At 46.4% G+C, this 19,654-nt stretch overlaps 1 protein-coding gene across 1 annotated transcript in view; it reads left to right on the top strand.

Moving 5' to 3' along the window:
• Positions 1–19,654, top strand: part of SLC4A9 (solute carrier family 4 member 9) — a 369,779-nt gene that overhangs the window by 218,100 nt on the left and 132,025 nt on the right. The window contains exon 15 of the mRNA XM_069199298.1: positions 3,555–3,716. Within this exon, the coding sequence (XP_069055399.1) occupies positions 3,555–3,716 (162 nt within the window). The remainder of the gene's footprint in view (positions 1–3,554; positions 3,717–19,654) is intronic.

Raw genomic sequence — 19,654 nt, 5'->3', positions numbered from 1 at the left:
TGTGTGTGATCTTTTAAAATGAATGTTTGGTGCGTGCGTGCATGTTTGAATGTTATGAGTGTTAATAGATGTGCGTGTGTGCGTGCGTGCGTGTTTGAAAGAATGAGTGTGTGTGTGTGTGTAATGTTTTAAAATTAATATTTGGTGCGTGCGTGCATGTTTGAATGTTATGAGTGTTGTTAATGGATGTGCGTGCGTGTCTGTGTGTGAAAGAATGAGTGTGTGTGTGTGTGTGCCTCCCACCCGCCCCCCTCCCTCCTAAAGCTGTTGTCTGCCACTGATATTTACAAGCAGTCTCAAAGGGGAAGAGGTCACTTGGGGACCTCTTACCATTTGCAAATGGGTTACCACCAAGAAAAAGTTGGTGGTAAAATGTGAATATTTTGCAATCACATTCCAGATGCAAAACATTCACACATACCACTGTGATTCGGTATTCGGAAGGGACACCCTAAACACACTCCTTCCTAATACCGAATCACAAACCCTGTACTAGGTTACAGAACAGCAAATAGGGCTTGGTAAATACCCATTGTCTTTATATTCCTAGTTAAGTTTTCTTTTCCGAGCAAATCTAACACCCTTTCTCAGTAATCTACAATTCTAACCTGGGGGTTCTAAAAAGCAATAGAATGTGATAACTTCTGGCTTGGTGTCAATGTCCTGTTGCTAAACAATATACTGAATATATTTTGTAGCCCATGTATGGGGTCACTGGAGACCAAGCCATAAATGAGAGCGGACCCAGTATGAAGCACAGCTCCCTCGTGCAAAGTACATTAACAGCAAATGGAAGTTGAATTGTAAAGCGTTTTTTCTATTTTATAATATATTTGCATTTTCAAGTGCCAGAAAAAAACACACAATACAGAATGACAGGAATGCAAGTCAATGCATTTTGGTTGGCATTAGGCAAAATACTCTGAAATCATGCTTAACTTGTTAGTTAATAGTATATCTTTATGATCACATAGGTATTTTGCAGCGAGCATCATTTACAACTATATAACTAAACAAAGCACGGCTGTTGAATGATCACAAAAATATCCTCTTTTTTTTTTAAACTGCAAGAAGTACACATCTTCATTAAGGATATTCAGCTGTGTCTGCCATCAAAAGAAACGTCCTCACATGCAACCAGTCAGAAATAACAAAAGTTTACTAGAATACCTACTTTAGTGTAGTTACTGAAATTGAATTGTAGTAGTACTAATGATAACAAAAATGTTAGCTGGCAATGATGACAGAGTTGTAACACTCACATATAAATCTTGAACAGACAATATCGAAGTGTATTTCTAACAACTCTAGCAATTAACAGTCAAATCGAAATCTGCAGCTGTGGCCATTTTGCCGAGGGAAGCCTTCCTTCCTAAGGCCAGAGAGGCAAGCAAGGTCGTGCATGTCTATAGATGCTTTAAGCGCCCATAGTTCCCCAGTTCTTCATTGGCAGCGGCAACACTCTTGCATGCGTGTATTCAGTGGCATGTTCCCTCAGGCGCTAGTGTGGCACCTTACAAACCACACACAAAATGTAGTGTGCTTTCATTTGATCCCCACGATTAGCCGTTCGATCAGTTGCTTACTAGCAGCATCGTTTGCATGCTGCTCAAGATTGCCCTTTAAGGTAGTGGTGCCCTGCTTTGCAACTTGCCTAGTGGAAATTCATGGTTGAATTTCTCAGTCTGCATTCCATGAACAGGACTTCTTCCTTTGCCTCCCCCCATCAGTGCCATTCTTTGGCTGTTAAGTAAAGGATCATCCCCTAACCTGCACTGAAGTTCTGACTTCCCTTATTTGCTCCAAATGAGTTGGATCCTTTTCTCTGCTTGTTTGCTAGTGGGGCATTTTCCTGTCAATTTTCTGCTCCTCTGCTTCCTACTCATGACCACTGATAACTACTGCACAGTGTTGTCTACTCCTGTCTGCTTCTCAGGGTGGTCTAACACCGTCAGTTTTCCAGATGGGTCTAACCTTGTCTGCTCCCCAGAAGTATCTATCTTTGTCTGCTTCCTAAGGACCCACCCCACATGTCCACTACCCAGGTATAAGCTCAGTTGCTTCCCCTCTTAAGTGCACTCTTGACGGCACTGAATAGTTTCAAATTCTGCCGTAAGGTGCTGTAGTACAAAGCTATACATGCATATAAATGGCGGCGGTTGACTTTTATGTTGTTGTTACCAAAGGCAATGGCCATGTCCCCAAACATACAGCTAAACACCAGCCGGTTCATAATCATGATGTAAGAAAGGGAAAAACACCCTGTGTGAAACAGGTAAATGCTACTGATAATAGTATGTTTTTTAGCACTTGTCTGAAACAACATCAGTGTGTCAAGAAGGACCTTTGCAAAGCCATGCCTGCCAGTGGCTTGACTTTCAGGAGAATCAACATCCTTTAACCTCTTAATGATACAGGGGATGAGAGAGTTTGGCACACAGAACATTCACAGATCTCTGCCAAATGTCACATAGCTGTCAGCCACTAAATGTGTCCATAAGTCTGAGATCAGTGCCTAAGCCAGTGCTAAACAATTTAACTCCATATTAATTATAACTCTAATCAACTGATATGGCCTGCAATACTTTCCTGCCAGCAGAAGGTGAAATTAAGTTCAACCCATGTTTTTTACATCAATCGTGTGTTGGCACTGCTAACTGTACCATTCTGACAGACGAACAGTGAGAAGCAGGTAGTGGTCAAAGCACTTCCCTGAATGGCTACACTCAGGAAAGTCCTGCCATAATTGAACACTCTCAAGGTAGCCTCCATCCCAACACAGCAGGTGGCTATAGAGCTGCACCTTCTGTTTATTTGACCAATACAGCCATCACTAAACTCTTAAGTCATGCTAGTGCTGTGAGGTCCTGGCAGGAGTCTCATTTAGGGGCAGAGAGCAAGGAAACCACTGAAAATGTCTCTTCCTTGAGTGTGCTGTTTCAAAAGTATTCCCATCCTTGCTCCCACTCACACAAATTAGTGGCAGGTCCATGGTCAGAATTAGAAGCACCTTCTCTGTAACTGGCTGGTAGGACCCTGTCTTTCACCCATCCTGGTTTTTCCTAATGTGCATGGCTGCCTCCAAGCAGAATGCCCCAGGTCAAGGATATAACATTTGCCCTGTCCACGTACTTGACAAGCCATCTGCCACTGCTCGACAAGACAATCAGACTGTCCCGCTCAGTTGCATTCAGGATCTGTTTCTGCTTTTAGGCTGAACCTATTGCAAAGGAACCTCTGACTCCCCTATCTGTACATGGGACAAGGGTACTGACAGCAGTCTGTGCTTATTTAAAAAAGCATCCATGTGCTATTGACCCCTAAATCAGAAACTATGCGTCTCATATTCTGATTATCCCTCATTTTCATGCTACCGCTACAATTCTGTTGCTCCTGTGGCATAACACTAGATCTATGTTTTCCATTCAGCAAATATTTTTTCCCTACCAACATTTAACTGTCTATATTCATCTTAAGAGTGTTGTTTTATACTATAAAATGAAACCTTAAAGAAAGTTAAAAAAGTGACTAGGTAATTAATTTATCTTTTTAAGCCAACAAATCCTAACAGAGGATGGATTGTGTATCCTTTTGGGGGCAATCCATGGTGGATATCGTTGATGTCTGGCATTCCTGCACTCTTATTAACCATCCTTATCTTCATGGACCAACAGATCACCGCTGTCATTCTTAATCGCAAAGAGTACAAACTACAGGTCAGTTCATTTTCTGTCTGCTTACATGACTCTATTATTGTTTCTAGAATGGCCATGTGGTTCTTGATCACTTAAGAAAGAGTGGCTGAATGTAAGTAGGTGGTAGCTTAAACCCTGCAGCTTGTGCTTTGGTGCTTTACGCTTGTGCAATTGATAATTTCACCATTGGAATTATATTGTACTATTTCTGAAAAGGATTATTGCGATAGATACAGTTTTAATGTGCAAAAGAAATCTTAGACTGAGCGTTGGAAATCCTCTTCATTCTTATTTCAACAGGTTCTCTGAGAATGTGCAATCAAACTTACATATATATGAATGCAATATGTTATACCGCCAGTACGACTACTACTCTGCCTACTGCTAATACTACTTTTACTACTACTTGTAGTACAATCATTATACTAGTGCTACTCCACTTACCAATATTTGTACTTTGATTACAACTATTACTGATTCTACCAATTGTTTTATTATTACTACTACTACTACTCTTATTTCTGGGATTAGTACTTTTTTACAACACAGACTTAGTATTATTATTATAACTACTTCTGCTGATACTACTACCAGCATTCCTGCCAACTGCCACGGTCAGGGGTTAAACTAACATATTTCAACGTATGTCTCCGTACGACTGTGCTGAAATCACACAAGTAAAGCTTCTTTCTGTGTTTGTGTTTCTTGAGGCACTGCGCATCAGTCTGATGCTCACAGGAGCCCAGACAGAGCCCAAGACTGGAGAGAGGGATGTTTCCATCATACATCAGTGCTGTGTTGAAATCATGAGGGTAGGGCCGAGGCTGCCCCCTGCCTTTTTCTGCGTCCATAATGGCTAATCCAGCACTGAGCAGGTTGAATATCCACATGTACTGAAGTACCTACCCACCAAGGGACAAGGTTAAACTCTTGTGATTGTAATTTCATACACAGAAAGATATGCAAGAGGCAAAAGGAAAAATATATTCTTAATAAATGTATTGTCTAAGCACAAATCGGCCAACATGTGTTTGGCGATAAAAATCGCTTGCACAGAGCCTTCAACTGTTCCAGTAGTCCAGTAAATCACAAAAAAAAACGAAATAAAAAAATGTATCACTAATCAAACATTTACAAAATCCAATACAGTTCTCACTTCCTCAACAATATATAAATATCATTCTAAAGCACCCATTCAGAACTAAAATTGTGCAAATTATACCAACACAGCACAAAAAAAGCTGATTAATTCAACAAGACTGCTAAAAAAACGAAAAAATGTTGGAAAAAGAAAAATGTCTCTCCTGTCTAAACAAATATGCGGCATCAAGATAATAATATACCTAACAAGAAATTCACACATCTCAGATTTGTTTTTAAAGAATGTTTTTTCATGAATTATATTTACTTCCTTCAGGTATCACAGTAAAAGATTTCATTGTACAACATTCATTAAGTAAATTGTATTCATATCTATCAAATACACAGTTTAAGTCACAGTCAACTATATGTTAACAAAAAACACATCAGTATATACCTATTATACCAATATAAAGCCTCCAATGACGTGTACTTACGCACATGCCATGGGTACAAACAATATTACATCAAATATAACATTCTGCTTTCCATCACGTATCACTCAAACACACCACAATGTATGATACAATAATTACCTGAATTCATATTTTCAAAGAAGGTTTCTCTAGTATCGGAGATGAACTCAAGTTTCAAATTAAAGGCAGTTCTAAGATAAAAAACAAGACAAAAGAAAAAAAAGAAATAGTAAGCATAACAAATCTAAGTGCTGACTGGAAGGAATTTGCATGACAATTAAACTATGCCCGTTCTCCATGAGAACACCCCATACCTAGTATACAAGAAGAAGAATTGGCATATATCAGCAAAATACAGCATACTAAAGGGCCACTTTAGATAGTCTGACAGTGCCAAAATGGAGTCAACTGCATGGTTCATGACTTCCTACCACTCTATGGCTGAAAAAAATTATCTATACAGCATTAAATCAAAGAAAAGGTGTATAGAACTTAATAAACACAAGAATGACAAAATTCAACAACAAACACCTTAAACAATTAAAAACTCAAAAAAGCATAATGAACAAATAGTTTGAAACTAACATCTAAATTCAAGCTGATAAATCATATCAAGTAAACCTAAAAGAAGGGCGTGGCCAAGATGGCGACCGGAGCGGACGCTCAATAGTGTGCTCCGCTTTCGGCCCTTAAATAATCCTCTATAATACTTCGCCGGCATCCTCCTGGTGCCTTTGAAGCGGTTCGCATTGGATCCCAAAGGATTGTGCAGTGGATCAGCGTGCACAGGCATTGTAAAATGGCTGGGGCTGTGTGCGAGAGGCTGTGAGGCCTAACGGAGTGGCACAGCCTTCGGAAGAGGTGCGCGGTGGCCGGCGACCTGGGCCCTGAAGGAGGTGAGCTCTCGAACTCGGGCGAGCTCAAGCATTGTGATCACAGAGGCCCCGAGGGGTACAGGGTGGTGCCGCTGAGTGAGCCGCCCGAGCCGTGCAACCAGGCAGACAGCGGCAGTAAGACGAACCGAAGACAGCGACCTCTCGGAGCAGGGCGCGGAGCACAACAGCTCTGGTTGCCAGGACCGGGATGCTGGAGATATTGGGCATTTGCATGAGGTGAGCAGACGAAGTAGTGCTGCGAGGTGCCTCACGGGCGGCGCATTAACCAATGGCACAAGGAAATACAAACTGACCGGCAATAGTACATTCTGTGGGCGTCACACCAGACCAGGGACCGATCGACGCTGACACAGTGCTGGGGAGTGGTGCCGGGGTGAGAACAGGCCAGAGCTGGTGTACACCCCAGGAAGGTGACACTACGCAATGAAAACATAAACACGCAAAGCGGTTCCCGCCGCGACTTGAAGTGGTCGACCAGCACAGATTACGGCTGGTAGGCCCATAAGGCACGTGCTGCTCACATTCTGGAAGCGTAGAACTTTAAAACACAACCCCAACAGTGGTGCTTGTGCTCATAACACTGGACAGAGCAACACGAGTGCAAACAGGCGCAGGTGGACGGCGCGATAGGGGGAAACAAACCGTCGAAGACCCACACACGAGGGCGAAGAAGTGACCAGCAGCACGATCACTCACCGCCATGGTCAAGCCAAAGCAGGTGCGACCATCAGTGACTGCTCCAGAGGGTATGCTAATTGCTAAACCCACAATGTCGATCAAACAGCGTCCCTCCAGCAACTGAACGAAATGCTGCGATCCCACTCCTCTCAATTTGACAAACTATTACAAGCTATATTGGATACTAAAACAACCCTGGAAGGCAAGATTGACTCGTTGGCGCTTGAGGTGAATCTCCTGAGACCAGATCAATGCAAACTGGCAGACAGAGTATCACCCAATGAAACCTCAATTGCAACGGTCCGACCAGACGGTATTGCACTGCAAAGTCAACTGCACAGCCTGGAAACAGAAGTAACAACACTGAAACGTAGAGCAGAGGATGCAGAGGGCAGGTCAAGGAGGAACAACATTCACTTTGTAGGGTTTCCGGAACAAGCAGAATTACCTAGTGTGGAAGAATTTATGGAGTAGTGGCTGAAGGACAAGATGATGACACACCAAACATCGCCCTATTTGGTGGTCGAACGGGCCACCGGATCCCGGGCAAACCGCCACGACCGGGGGCCCCAGCTCGCCCCCTGATTGCGCGTTTTTAAAAAAACTTTAGTGATCGGGACCAGATCCTCTAGAAGTTCAGATCGCAAGGCCCTTGGCGACTTGATAACACCGCCATCACTGCATACCCTGATTACACCATGGAGGGACAGCAGAGGCAGGCATCCTTTGCAAAGATAAAGCAACTTTTGCGGGAATGCAACATCAACTACTCACTATTATTCCCAGCACATCTCCGTGTAGTGGACGGAGAGAAGACACACATCTTTCCTTCAACGGAAGACGCATGGACTTAGGTGCATGCTAAAGGATTGGTTTCCCCACTAACAGATGCAACCAAAACTAATGAATGGATCACGCCTCAACCTTGATGCAAGAAAAAACCTGGAAATACAACCCGACCGTCCAGAGAGTAGGCAGCTGCGAGCCAAGCGCAGGCCCTGAAAGAAGCTAACCAGTTCTCCTCCAACCATTATACTCCTCTTCGGGAGGATACGTACACTGACTCAAACTCATCATAGGGCCGTTCCAGCATGTCTGCGTCCCTGTTGGCTTTTGGCCCTGAACTTACCCCAAGTGTAGCAGATGACCTGTAGAGCTGATCGACATGTGTGGCCTTATGGGCCCAGCTGGGCTTGGCAAATCTGGATCGCCGACTTACAGGCTCCGAGGCAAAGACATTTCATGTACAACAAGGAGACTGTACGAGGGACTGATGTGGAGGATGCGCTCTTCCGCCAACAGTAACTAAGCATCAGCTTGCCCGTTGTTTTTCAGGAGGTCCGCTGCCGAACCACAGGCAAGCCGATTAACTATATAGACAAGATGGAATAGGCAAACGGACTAGTGGAAGGGGCCGCAGGCCTACGCTATTCCTGCCCCTTTCACACACTCCCCACACTACACCCTATGGGTTCCCGTAGAGACACGATTGACACTATTACCCTATGTTGCACCTGTTGTGCACACATTCTACATGCTAGGTGTCACCTGGCGAGTTTGTATTTAATGTGTTGTTCTTACATTAGCACATGCCACATGACATCATCACACTTACAGCAAGGAGGGGGGATCACCACAAGATATGCACAACATCGCTTGTATATCTAACCACTATATTCACATCACATGAGTATTGACACCTACAACATACTAACATGGAATGTGGGAGGCATGGCTACTCTCACTAAACGCCTTAGGATTTATAACTACTTGAAGCAATACAAAATACATATAGCAATATTACAAGAGACACACCTCACGGCATCGGTCCTGCATGCTCTGGACACTAAATGGCGTGGGCATTTACATGGTACAACCACGTCATCTTACGCTAGAGGAGTACTGATATGGGTGGCACCAGTGGTCCCATATGTGGTGGAGCACCGCAAGATGGACACCAATGGTCCGTATGTATTGTTGGAGGGTACATTAGATGGTAAACCGCTCAACATATCGGGGATATACGCCCCAACATAAAACAAAGCGAATTCCTTCTGTCGATCCAGCCTATGCTATTTAAAGACCCAACATTGACCATCACATGGGGTGGAGACCTAAACTGCATACCAGACATTGATATGGACAGGTCTCATCCACCAATAATGGGAGCTCCTAGCAGGCAAACCACTAAGGCGCTTCAGCAGTAGATATCCGAGAGGGGGTTAGGGGATGTGTGGCATCTTACTCACCCCCTGGACAGGTAATATTCCTTCTATTCTCCGGTACACAGATTATACACCCGAATTGACTTGCTGCTTAGTTCGGCAGAGCTGGTTGGCACTTTCAGGCAGACAGCCTATTTGGCTAAGTCCATTTCAGATCACGGTCCCCTACTGGCCACTGTACAATTGGGCGGGCTACGCACCCGAATACCCACATGGCGGCTGCAGTCAGAACTGCTGCTGGAACGTCCCTTCTGCTCAGAAATGGCCGAGCATATATCCACGTATTTTGATTTAAACGGGGGAACAACAGCAGAGCCAGCAATAGAGTGGGATGCACACAAAGTTGTAGTAAGAGGCTGTTGCTTGTCAGCAGCGGCTGGACTGCGTCACACGCCATCAAAGGAAATGACACAAGCAGAATCAGACTAATGTGGCCTGGAGTGTGTGGTGGCACAGGGGACTACGGCACCTGATGCCCTACTTGAACCACGCAAACGCAGGAATGAAGCAGATTAGTGCCTGCAGAAATTTGACTCTGGCCACTACACGGCTACGCTGCACTCAGACGGAGATCGATCGGGTAGACTACTAGCATGGTTAGTTAGGGGTGAGACAACACGCACTCCTATTGGGGCTATTCGGCTCGACAACGAGACAATAGTTAATGCACAGGCAGACATAAGTGATGCTTTTAAACAATACTATAGCACACCATATGAGGCGAGACCAGACCCCCTCGGATGCAAGGATAAGGGACTTCTTTTGCTCACTCCCCCTCGCTCAGCTCTCTCCATTACAACTACAAGAACTGGAGAGACCCATTGAAGAAATAAAATCAGCAATGCAACAATTAGCTCATTATAAGGTACCAGGTGGTGATGGCTTACCGGTGGAATACTATCAGACTTTCGCAACACAGTTGATCAAACAATATCAAGAGATGTTCCAGGAAGCCCAAATAAAGAGGTGACTTTTGTACTCCCAAACCGAAGCGTTAATAGTGGTCCTGCACAAGCCAGGCCGGGATCCGCTAGATGTACGATCTTACAGGCCCTTGTCGCTACTGAACCTAGACTGTAAGATATAAAGCAAGATACTAACGAACCGGCTCTTGCCGTTCATGTCCCACCTGATACATGAAGACCGATCGGGATTCATCCCTGGTCGGAGCACCTTCTTGAATATCCGCAAGTTACTGCGGCTCATTTCGGCCACCTCAGACTCAGACTATGAGAGGGCTGCAGTATCCTTAGACATTGAAAAAGCATTTGATACTCTTGGTTGGTCATTTCTAAGAGCAGCCTTGAAGTCCATGGGATTCGGCCCAGTGTACATGAACTGGATTGATATCCTGTACTCCAATCCCATGGCTAGGTCAAAACGGGCAGGATCATTTCAGATAACTTTCCCATAGGCAGAGGTACTAGGCAGGGATGCCCCTTATCACCGCTCCTGTTAGCTATAGCTAAAGAACCTCTGGCAGCTCAGCTCAGACTGCGGGTATGGCAGTGGGGTATCCCCGTTGGAGCCGGACATCAGATAGTATCCCTTTATGCAGACGATGCACTAATATACCTACGTAAGTGTTCAGCTTCACTTCCAGGCTTACTACAGTTACTGGAGCGTTTCGGAGACAAATCAGGACTACATGTGAACTGGTTGAAATCCTGTGTATTCCTGATGACACCGATCCCAGAACACCTACGAACTAATTCCAGTGCTTATGGAATACCCTGGTGCTACTCTACATTCAAATACCTTGATATACATGTATACCATAACCTAGCTGATTTGAGGGAAGGCAATTTAGGACGTGCGATCAGGTCCATAAAAGGCTCATTAGCGTTCTGGAATGCATTACCATTGTCACCAATGGGCAGGGTGGCTATCGCGAAGATGATAGTGCTCCCCAGATTACTATACTACTTCACAGCTCTTCCACTAATCATCCCTCGATCTTTCTTTAAACTCTTGAACAGCATACTGACAGATCTAATATGGAAAGGAGGTCGCAGCCACGTAGCTCTCACTACCACTTACATGTCGACCTCACAGGGTGGATTAGACGCACCAAATTATAAGCTATATTATGTGGCCCGCAACTTAAATGTCCGTTGCTATGGATGCAGAACCTCCCCAATATAGAACTTGTGTTGGTACTTGAGACACTGGGGCCCACTAATGTACTGGGTTGGCTACAGAACAACACAAATTCTCCACGGCACACAAATATCTTGTTGACAGTGTAGGAGGCTGGCCTGGCTTGTAGTGGGTACCAAGGGGTACTTACACTCTGTACCAGGTCCAGTTATCCCTTATTAGTGTAGAATAGGTGTTTCTAGCAGCTTAGGCTGATAGAAGGTAGCTATAGCAGAGCAGCTTAGGCTGAACTAGGAGACATGCAAAGCTCCTACTATACCACTGGTGTCATATGCACAATATCATAAGAAAACACAATACACAGATATACTAAAAATAAAGGTACTTTATTTTTATGACAATATGCCAAAAGTATCTCAGTGAGTACCCTCAGTATGAGGATGCCAAATATACACAAGATATATGTACACAATACCAAGAATATGCAGTAATAGCAACAGGAAGTAATGCAAGCAGTGTAAAGTTACAGTAGATTGCAATAGGAGCACATAGGTATAGGGGCAGCACAAACCATATACTCCAAAAGTGGAATGCGAACCACAATTGGACCCCAAACCTATGTGAGCTTGTAGAGGGTCGCTGGGACTGTAAGAAAACAGTGAGGGTTAGAAAAATAGCCCACCCCAAGACCCTGTAAGGTAGGTGTAGAGTCACCTACAACCCCCAGAGAGCACAGAAATCATGATAGGGGGATTCTGTAAGGAAAACCAACAGCAGCAAAGCAACAACAGTGGATTTCCGGACCTGAGTACCTGTAAGAGAAGGGGACCAAGTCCAAGGGTCGCGACAGTGTCGAGAGTGGGCAGATGCCCAGGAAATGCCAGCTGAGGGTGCAAAGGAGCTGCCACCAGATGGAAGAAGCTTGGTGTTTTGCAAGAACGAAGAGGACTAGGAACTTCTCCTTTGGAGGATGGATGTCCCACGTCGTGAAGAAGCTTGCAGAGGTGTTCCCATGCAGAAAGACCGCAAACATGCCTTGCTAGCTGCAAGGGTCGCAGTTGGGGTTTTTGGATGCTGCTGTGGCCCAGGAGGGACCAGGATGTCGCCACTTGGATGAGGAGACAGAGGGGGCGCCCAGCAAGTCAGGGAGCCTTCACAGAAGCAGGCAGCACCCGCAGAAGTACCGGAACAGGCACTTAGAAGAGGAGTGAACCGGAGTTCACCCGAAGTCACAAAAGGGAGTCCCACGATGCCGGAGGACAACTCAGAAGGTTGTGCACTGCAGGTTAGAGTGTCGGGGACCCAGGCTTGGCTGTGCATGAAGGAAATCCTGGAAGAGTGCACAGGAGCCGGAGCAGCTGCAAATCACGCGGTACCCAGCAATGCAGTCTAGCGTGGGGAGGCAAGGACTTACCTCCACCAAACTTGGACTGAAGAGTCACTGGACTGTGGGAGTCACTTGGACAGAGTTGCTGAGTTCCAGGGACCACTCTCGTCGTGCTGAGAGGGGACCCAGAGGACCGGTGATGAAGTCTTTTGTTGCCTGCGGTTGCAGGGGGAAGATTTCATCGACCCATGGGAGATTTCTTCAGAGCTCCTGGTGCAAGAAGGAGGCAGGTTACCCCAGAGCATGCACCACCAGGAAACAGGCGAGAAAGCCGGCAGGATGAAGCAATACAAGGTTGCAGTAGTCGTCTTTGCTACTTTGCTGCGGTTTTGCAGGCGTCCTGAGCAGTCAGCGGTCGATCCTTTGGCAGAAGGTGAAGAGGGAGATGCAGAGGAACTCTGGTGAGCTCTTGCATTCGCTATCTGAAGAATTCCCCAAAGCAGAGACCCTAAATAGCCAGAAAAGGAGGTTTGGCTACCTAGGAAGGAGGATAGGCTAGTAAGAAAGGTAAGAGCTTATCAGAAGGAGTCTCTGACGTCACCTGCTGGCCCTGGCCACTCAGAGCAGTCCAGTGTGCCAGCACACCTCTGAATCCAAGATGGCAGAGGTCTGGGGAACGCTGGAGGAGCTCTGGGCACCTCCCCTGGGAGGTGCAGGTCAGGGGAGTGGTCACTCCCCTTTCCTTTGTCCAGTTTCGCGCCAGAGCAGGGCTGGGGGATCCCTGAACTGGTGTAGACTGGCTTATGCAGAGATGGGCACCATCTGTGCCCATCAAAGCATTTCCAGAGGCTGGGGGAGGCTACTCCTCCCCAGCCCTGACACCTTTTTCCAAAGGGAGAGGGTGTAACACCCTCTCTCTGAGGAAGTCCTTTGTTCTGCCTTCCTGGGCCAGGCCTGGCTGGACCCCAGGAGGGTAGAAACCTGTCTGAGGGGTTGGCAGCAGCAGCAGCTGCAGTAAAACCCCGGTAAAGGCAGTTTGGCAGTACCCGGGTTCTGTGCTAGAGACCCGGGGGATCATGGAAGGCATTGGGGAGACAATTCCATGATCTTAGACATGTTACATGGCCATGTTCGGAGTTACCATTGTGACGCTATACATAGGTAGTGACCTATGTATAGTGCACGCGGGAAATGGTGTCCCTGCACTCACAAAGTCCGGGGAATTTGCCCTGAACGATGTGGGGGCACCTTGGCTAGTGCCAGGGTGCCCACACACTAAGTAACTTTGCACCCAACCTTCACCAGGTGAAGGTTAGACATATAGGTGACTTATAAGTTACTTAAGTGCAGTGGTAAATGGCTGTGAAATAACGTGGACGTTATTTCACTCAGGCTGCAGTGGCAGGCCTGTGTAAGAATTGTCAGAGCTCCCTATGGGTGGCAAAAGAAATGCTGCAGCCCATAGGGATCTCCTGGAACTCCAATACCCTGGGTACCTCAGTACCATATACTAGGGAATTATAAGGGTGTTCCAGTATGCCAATGTGAATAGCCTGTTAGTGACAATTTGGAAAGCAGAGAGAGCATAACCACTGAGGTTCTGGTTAGCAGAGCCTCAGTGAGACAGTTAGTCATCACACAGGGAACACATACAGGGCACACTTATAAGCACTGGGGCCCTGGCTGGCAGGGTCCCAGTGACACATACACTAAAACAACATATATACAGTGAAATATGGGGGTAACATGCCAGTCAAGATGGTACTTTCCTTCAGACAGTGGCTAGATGGTGTTGGTATTGCTACATCCTTAAAGAGGGAACTATCCCTCCCTACACAACCAGGATCCCATTACTGGCCATCCAGGGAATAAGGTAACTGAGCACACACCATGACCTAGAATCATGGACCAGATTAGGCATACAAACAATAGGAGACATCTTCAAGCATGGTAAACAAATACCTTACTCTGAACTTGCACTCGCCTATGGTGTAGGACCAGGGCGATTCTTAACTTATAATGCATTACAACAACTCACACGCAAGATGTGGCATAATGGTGACAATGAACCAACAGGTCACCGACTACTACACACATTGCTAGCGAGCTCAGGACTTAAATATACTATCTCCCAGTTATATAGGTATATGTTAGAGAACACTGCAGACGCACATGTTATCACGCGGGCTCGATAGGACCATGTTCTTGTGAAGCCGTTATCACAGCCAGAATAGAACATGACACTTAACATGGCCAAGATGGTGTCACAAAATCCACGCTTCCGCGACACCCAATTTAATTATTTACATCAAATCTATTTATCCCCACATAGGCTACTGCATATGTTCCCCCATAATAGTCATGAATGCCCTAGATGTGGGGAGGAAGAAGCTAATTTTTACCACATGGTATGGGAATGCCCACCGGTTGTCCGTTCCTTGTGCACCATCACCTCTCTGACGGCTGAGCTGATGGAACATCCACTGTCACCCACACCAGAATCTTGCCTTTTGGGAGTTCGCAAGAGGTCAGCTAAGGGAAAGCAATTACACAAGTGTATTGACCTGGCGTTTGTGTTATTTAGGCACCTGCTATCGATGCTAGCGATGCAGTGCAAGGCACTGAACACACCAGATACACGGCGCTTGGTAAATGACCTGTTAAAATGGGCTAAAGCAGAAGCACAGGGTCTTCATGTGCTGCAGGGAAAGGGAGTACAGATAAAAGGAGTTGAAATATGGGACACATACGTAGCCTCAATAGAAGCCAGAGATGACATCAACCCCCCCCTGAGTACATAATGGAGACCACTAGGACACGGTGCCCATACAACGAGGGCACAGTACATGAATCACAGTTGACATGCGAATAGTACGGCTGCGAGAGCTGCCCCCATCCCGTACTACCATACCATACAATGTAAGGTAATAACATTACTAATTAATAGAAAAACCACAGTATAATGACCATAACCAACTAGGATCAGACTCCATGGAACTGAAAGGTATAAGCGCGTAACATGGGCACACCCTCAACAATACACCAATACACCAATACAATGATATCTTCACAATACGTAAACCGAGGAAGACTGAGCAATAGATACAGACAGAAATGGTTAATTATGTATAAGTACGCATAAATGTGTGTTTCTATCTCACCTCCCCTCATATACACTAAGTTGTACCATAAATGCCTTTTATTATGCATGATTCACCAAATGTATACATTAATGGCCTGACCAGATGATCGAGGCATGTGCTGTTGTATGATCTATGATGAAAAACCCAATAAAGCGTAATGAACAAGTAGTGTGAATATATTATCTGAATTCAAATTGATAAATCATGTCAGAGTAAATATCAAATAAAAGTAAAGCAGGAGTCAGTCTGTGAACCTACATCTTCATTAATTGAATAAGAATTACTGACCATTTGTGATACTGCTCAAAATCAGTCCTCTAAAGTGTATAACAAAGGTCCCAAAATCAATGTAACTAAATCCATACACTCAAATAGACAGGCCAATCACATCCCATTAGAGGTGTAGGAAGTTGGTTCTGTATGTGCTATTTCAAAGTAAGGAATAGCATGCACAGAGTCCAAGGGTTCCCCTTAGAGGTAAAATAGTGGTAAAAAGAGATAATACCAATGCTCTATTTTGTGGTAGTGTGGTCGAGCAGTAGGCTTATCCAAGGAGTAGTGTTAAGCATTTGTTGTACATACACATAGACAATAAATGAGGTACACACACTCAGAGACAAATCCAGCCAATAGGTTTTGTATAGACAAATATCTTTTCTTAGTTTATTTTAAGAACCACAGGTTCAAATTTAACATGTAATATCTTGTTTGAAAGGTATTGCAGGTAAGTACATTAGGAACTTTGAATCATTTCAATTGCATGTATACTTTTCAAGTTATTCAGAAATAGCTATTTTAAAAGTGGACACTTAGTTCAATTTTCACAGTTCCTGGGGGAGGTAAGTTTTTGTTAGTTTTACCAGGTAAGTAAGACACTTACGGGGTTCAGTTCTTGGTCCAAGGTAGCCCACCGTTGGGGGTTCAGAGCAACCCCAAAGTTACCACACCAGCAGCTCAGGGCCGGTCAGGTGCAGAGTTCAAAGTGGTGCCCAAAACGCATAGGCTTCAAGGGAGAGAAGGGGGTGCCCCGGTTCCAGTCTGCCAGCAGGTAAGTACCCGCGTCCTCGGGGGGCAGACCAGGGGGGTTTTGTAGGGCACCGGGGGGGACACAAGCCCACACAGAAATTTCACCCTCAGCGGCGCGGGGGCGGCCGGGTGCAGTGTTAGAACAAGCGTCGGGTTCGCAATGGAAGTCAATGAGAGATCAAGGGATCTCTTCAGCGCTGCAGGCAGGCAAGGGGGGGCTTCCTCGGGGAAACCTCCACTTGGGCAAGGGAGAGGGACTCCTGGGGGTCACTTCTGCAGTGAAAGTCCGGTCCTTCAGGTCCTGGGGGCTGCGGGTGCAGGGTCTTTTCCAGGCGTCGGGACTTAGGTTTCAGAGAGTCGCGGTCAGGGGAAGCCTCGGGATTCCCTCTGCAGGCGGCGCTGTGGGGACTCAGGGGGGACAGGTTTTGGTACTCACAGTCGTAGAGTAGTCCGGGGGTCCTCCCTGAGGTGTTGGTTCTCCACCAGCCGAGTCGGGGTCGCCGGGTGCAGTGTTGCAAGTCTCACGCTTCTTGCGGGGAGATTGCAGGGTTCTTTAAAGCTGCTTCTTTGGATAAAGTTGCAGTCTTTTTGGAGCAGGTCCGCTGTCCTCGGGAGTTTCTTGTCGTCGTCGAAGCAGGGCAGTCCTCAGAGGATTCAGAGGTCGCTGGTCCCTTTGGAAGGCGTCGCATGAGCAGAGTTCTTTGGAAGGCAGGAGACAGGCCGGTGAGTTTCTGGAGCCAAGGCAGTTGTTGTCTTCTGGTCTTCCTCTGCAGGGGTTTTCAGCTAGGCAGTCCTTCTTCTTGTTGTTGCAGGAATCTAATTTTCTAGGGTTCAGGGTAGCCCTTAAATACTAAATTTAAGGGCGTCTTTAGGTCTGGGGGGTTAGTAGCCAATGGCTACTAGCCCTGAGGGTGGGTACACCCTCTTTGTGCCTCCTCCCAAGGGGAGGGGGTCACAATCCTAACCCTATTGGGGGAATCCTCCATCTGCAAGATGGAGGATTTCTAAAAGTTAGAGTCACCTCAGCTCAGGACACCTTAGGGGCTGTCCTGACTGGCCAGTGACTCCTCCTTGTTATCCTCATTATTTCCTCCGGCCTTGCCGCCAAAAGTGGGGGCCGGGGCCGGAGGGGGCGGGCAACTCCACTAGCTGGAGTGTCCTGCGGTGCTGTGACAAAGGGGTGAGCCTTTGAGGCTCACCGCCAGGTGTTACAGCTCCTGCCTGGGGGAGGTGTTAGCATCTCCACCCAGTGCAGGCTTTGTTACTGGCCTCAGAGTGACAAAGGCACTCTCCCCATGGGGCCAGCAACATGTCTCTAGTGTGGCAGGCTGCTGGAACTAGTCAGCCTACACAGACAGTCGGTTAAGTTTCAGGGGGCACCTCTAAGGTGCCCTCTGGGGTGTATTTTGCAATAAAATGTACACTGGCATCAGTGTGCATTTATTGTGCTGAGAAGTTTGATACCAAACTTCCCAGTTTTCAGTGTAGCCATTATGGTGCTGTGGAGTTCGTGCAAAACAGACTCCCAGACCATATACTCTTATGGCTACCCTGCACTTACAATGTCTAAGGTTTTGCTTAGACACTGTAGGGGCACAGTGCTCATGCACTGGTACCCTCACCTATGGTATAGTGCACCCTGCCTTAGGGCTGTAAGGCCTGCTAGAGGGGTGTCTTACCTATACTGCATAGGCAGTGAGAGGCTGGCATGGCACCCTGAGGGGAGTGCCATGTCGACTTACTCATTTTGTTCTCACCAGCACACACAAGCTGGTAAGCAGTGTGTCTGTGCTGGGTGAGGGGTCTCTAGGGTGGCATAATACATGCTGCAGCCCTTAGAGACCTTCCCTGGCATCAGGGCCCTTGGTACCAGAGGTACCAGTTACAAGGGACTTATCTGGGTGCCAGGGTGTGCCAATTGTGGAATCAAAAGTACAGGTTAGGGAAAGAACACTGGTGTTGGGGCCTGGTTAGCAGGCCTCAGCACACTTTCAATTCAAAACATAGCATCAGCAAAGGCAAAAAGTCAGGGGGTAACCATGCCAAGGAGGCATTTCCTTACACAACCCTCCCCCAAACGAAAGAGGATGAGACTAACCTTTCCCAAGAGAGTCTTCATTTTCTAAGTGGAAGAACCTGGAAAGGCCATCTGAATTGGCATGGGCAGTCCCAGGTCTGTGTTCCACTATAAAGTCCATTCCCTGTAGGGAGATGGACCACCTCAACAGTTTTGGATTTTCACCTTTCATTTGCATCAGCCATTTGAGAGGTCTGTGGTCAGTTTGAACTAGGAAGTGAGTCCCAAAGAGGTATGGTCTCAGCTTCTTCAGGGACCAAACCACAGCAAAGGCCTCCCTCTCAATGGCACTCCAACGCTGCTCCCTGGGGAGTAACCTCCTGCTAATGAAAGCAACAGGCTGGTCAAGGCCATCATCATTTGTTTGGGACAAAACTGCCCCTATCCCATGTTCAGAGGCATCTGTCTGCACAATGAACTGCTTAGAATAATCTGGAGCTTTTAGAACTGGTGCTGAGCACATTGCTTGTTTCAGGGTGTCAAAGGCCTGTTGGCATTCTACAGTCCAGTTCACTTTCTTGGGCATTTTCTTGGAGGTGAGTTCAGTGAGGGCTGTCACAATGGATCCATATCCCTTCACAAACCTCCTGTAATACCCAGTCAAGCCAAGGAATGCCCTGACTTGAGTCTGGGTTTTTGGAGCTACCCAGTCCAGAATAGTCTGGATCTTGGGTTGGAGTGGCTGAACTTGGCCTCCACCTACAAGGTGGCCCAAGTAAACCACAGTTCCCTGCCCTATTTGGCATTTGGATGCCTTGATAGAGAGGCCTGCAGATTGCAGAGCCTGCAAAACCTTCTTCAGGTGGACCAGGTGATCCTGCCAGGTGGAGCTAAAGACAGCAATATCATCAAGATAAGCTGTGCTAAAGGACTCCAAACCAGCAAGGACTTGATTCACCAACCTTTGGAAGGTGGCAGGGGCATTCTTTAA

The sequence above is a fragment of the Pleurodeles waltl genome, chromosome 7, assembly GCF_031143425.1.
Source record: "Pleurodeles waltl isolate 20211129_DDA chromosome 7, aPleWal1.hap1.20221129, whole genome shotgun sequence".
NCBI lineage: Eukaryota > Metazoa > Chordata > Amphibia > Caudata > Salamandridae > Pleurodeles > Pleurodeles waltl.
The sequence above is the reverse complement of the archived record's forward strand: the minus strand, read 5'-3'. Positions and strand labels throughout refer to the sequence as shown.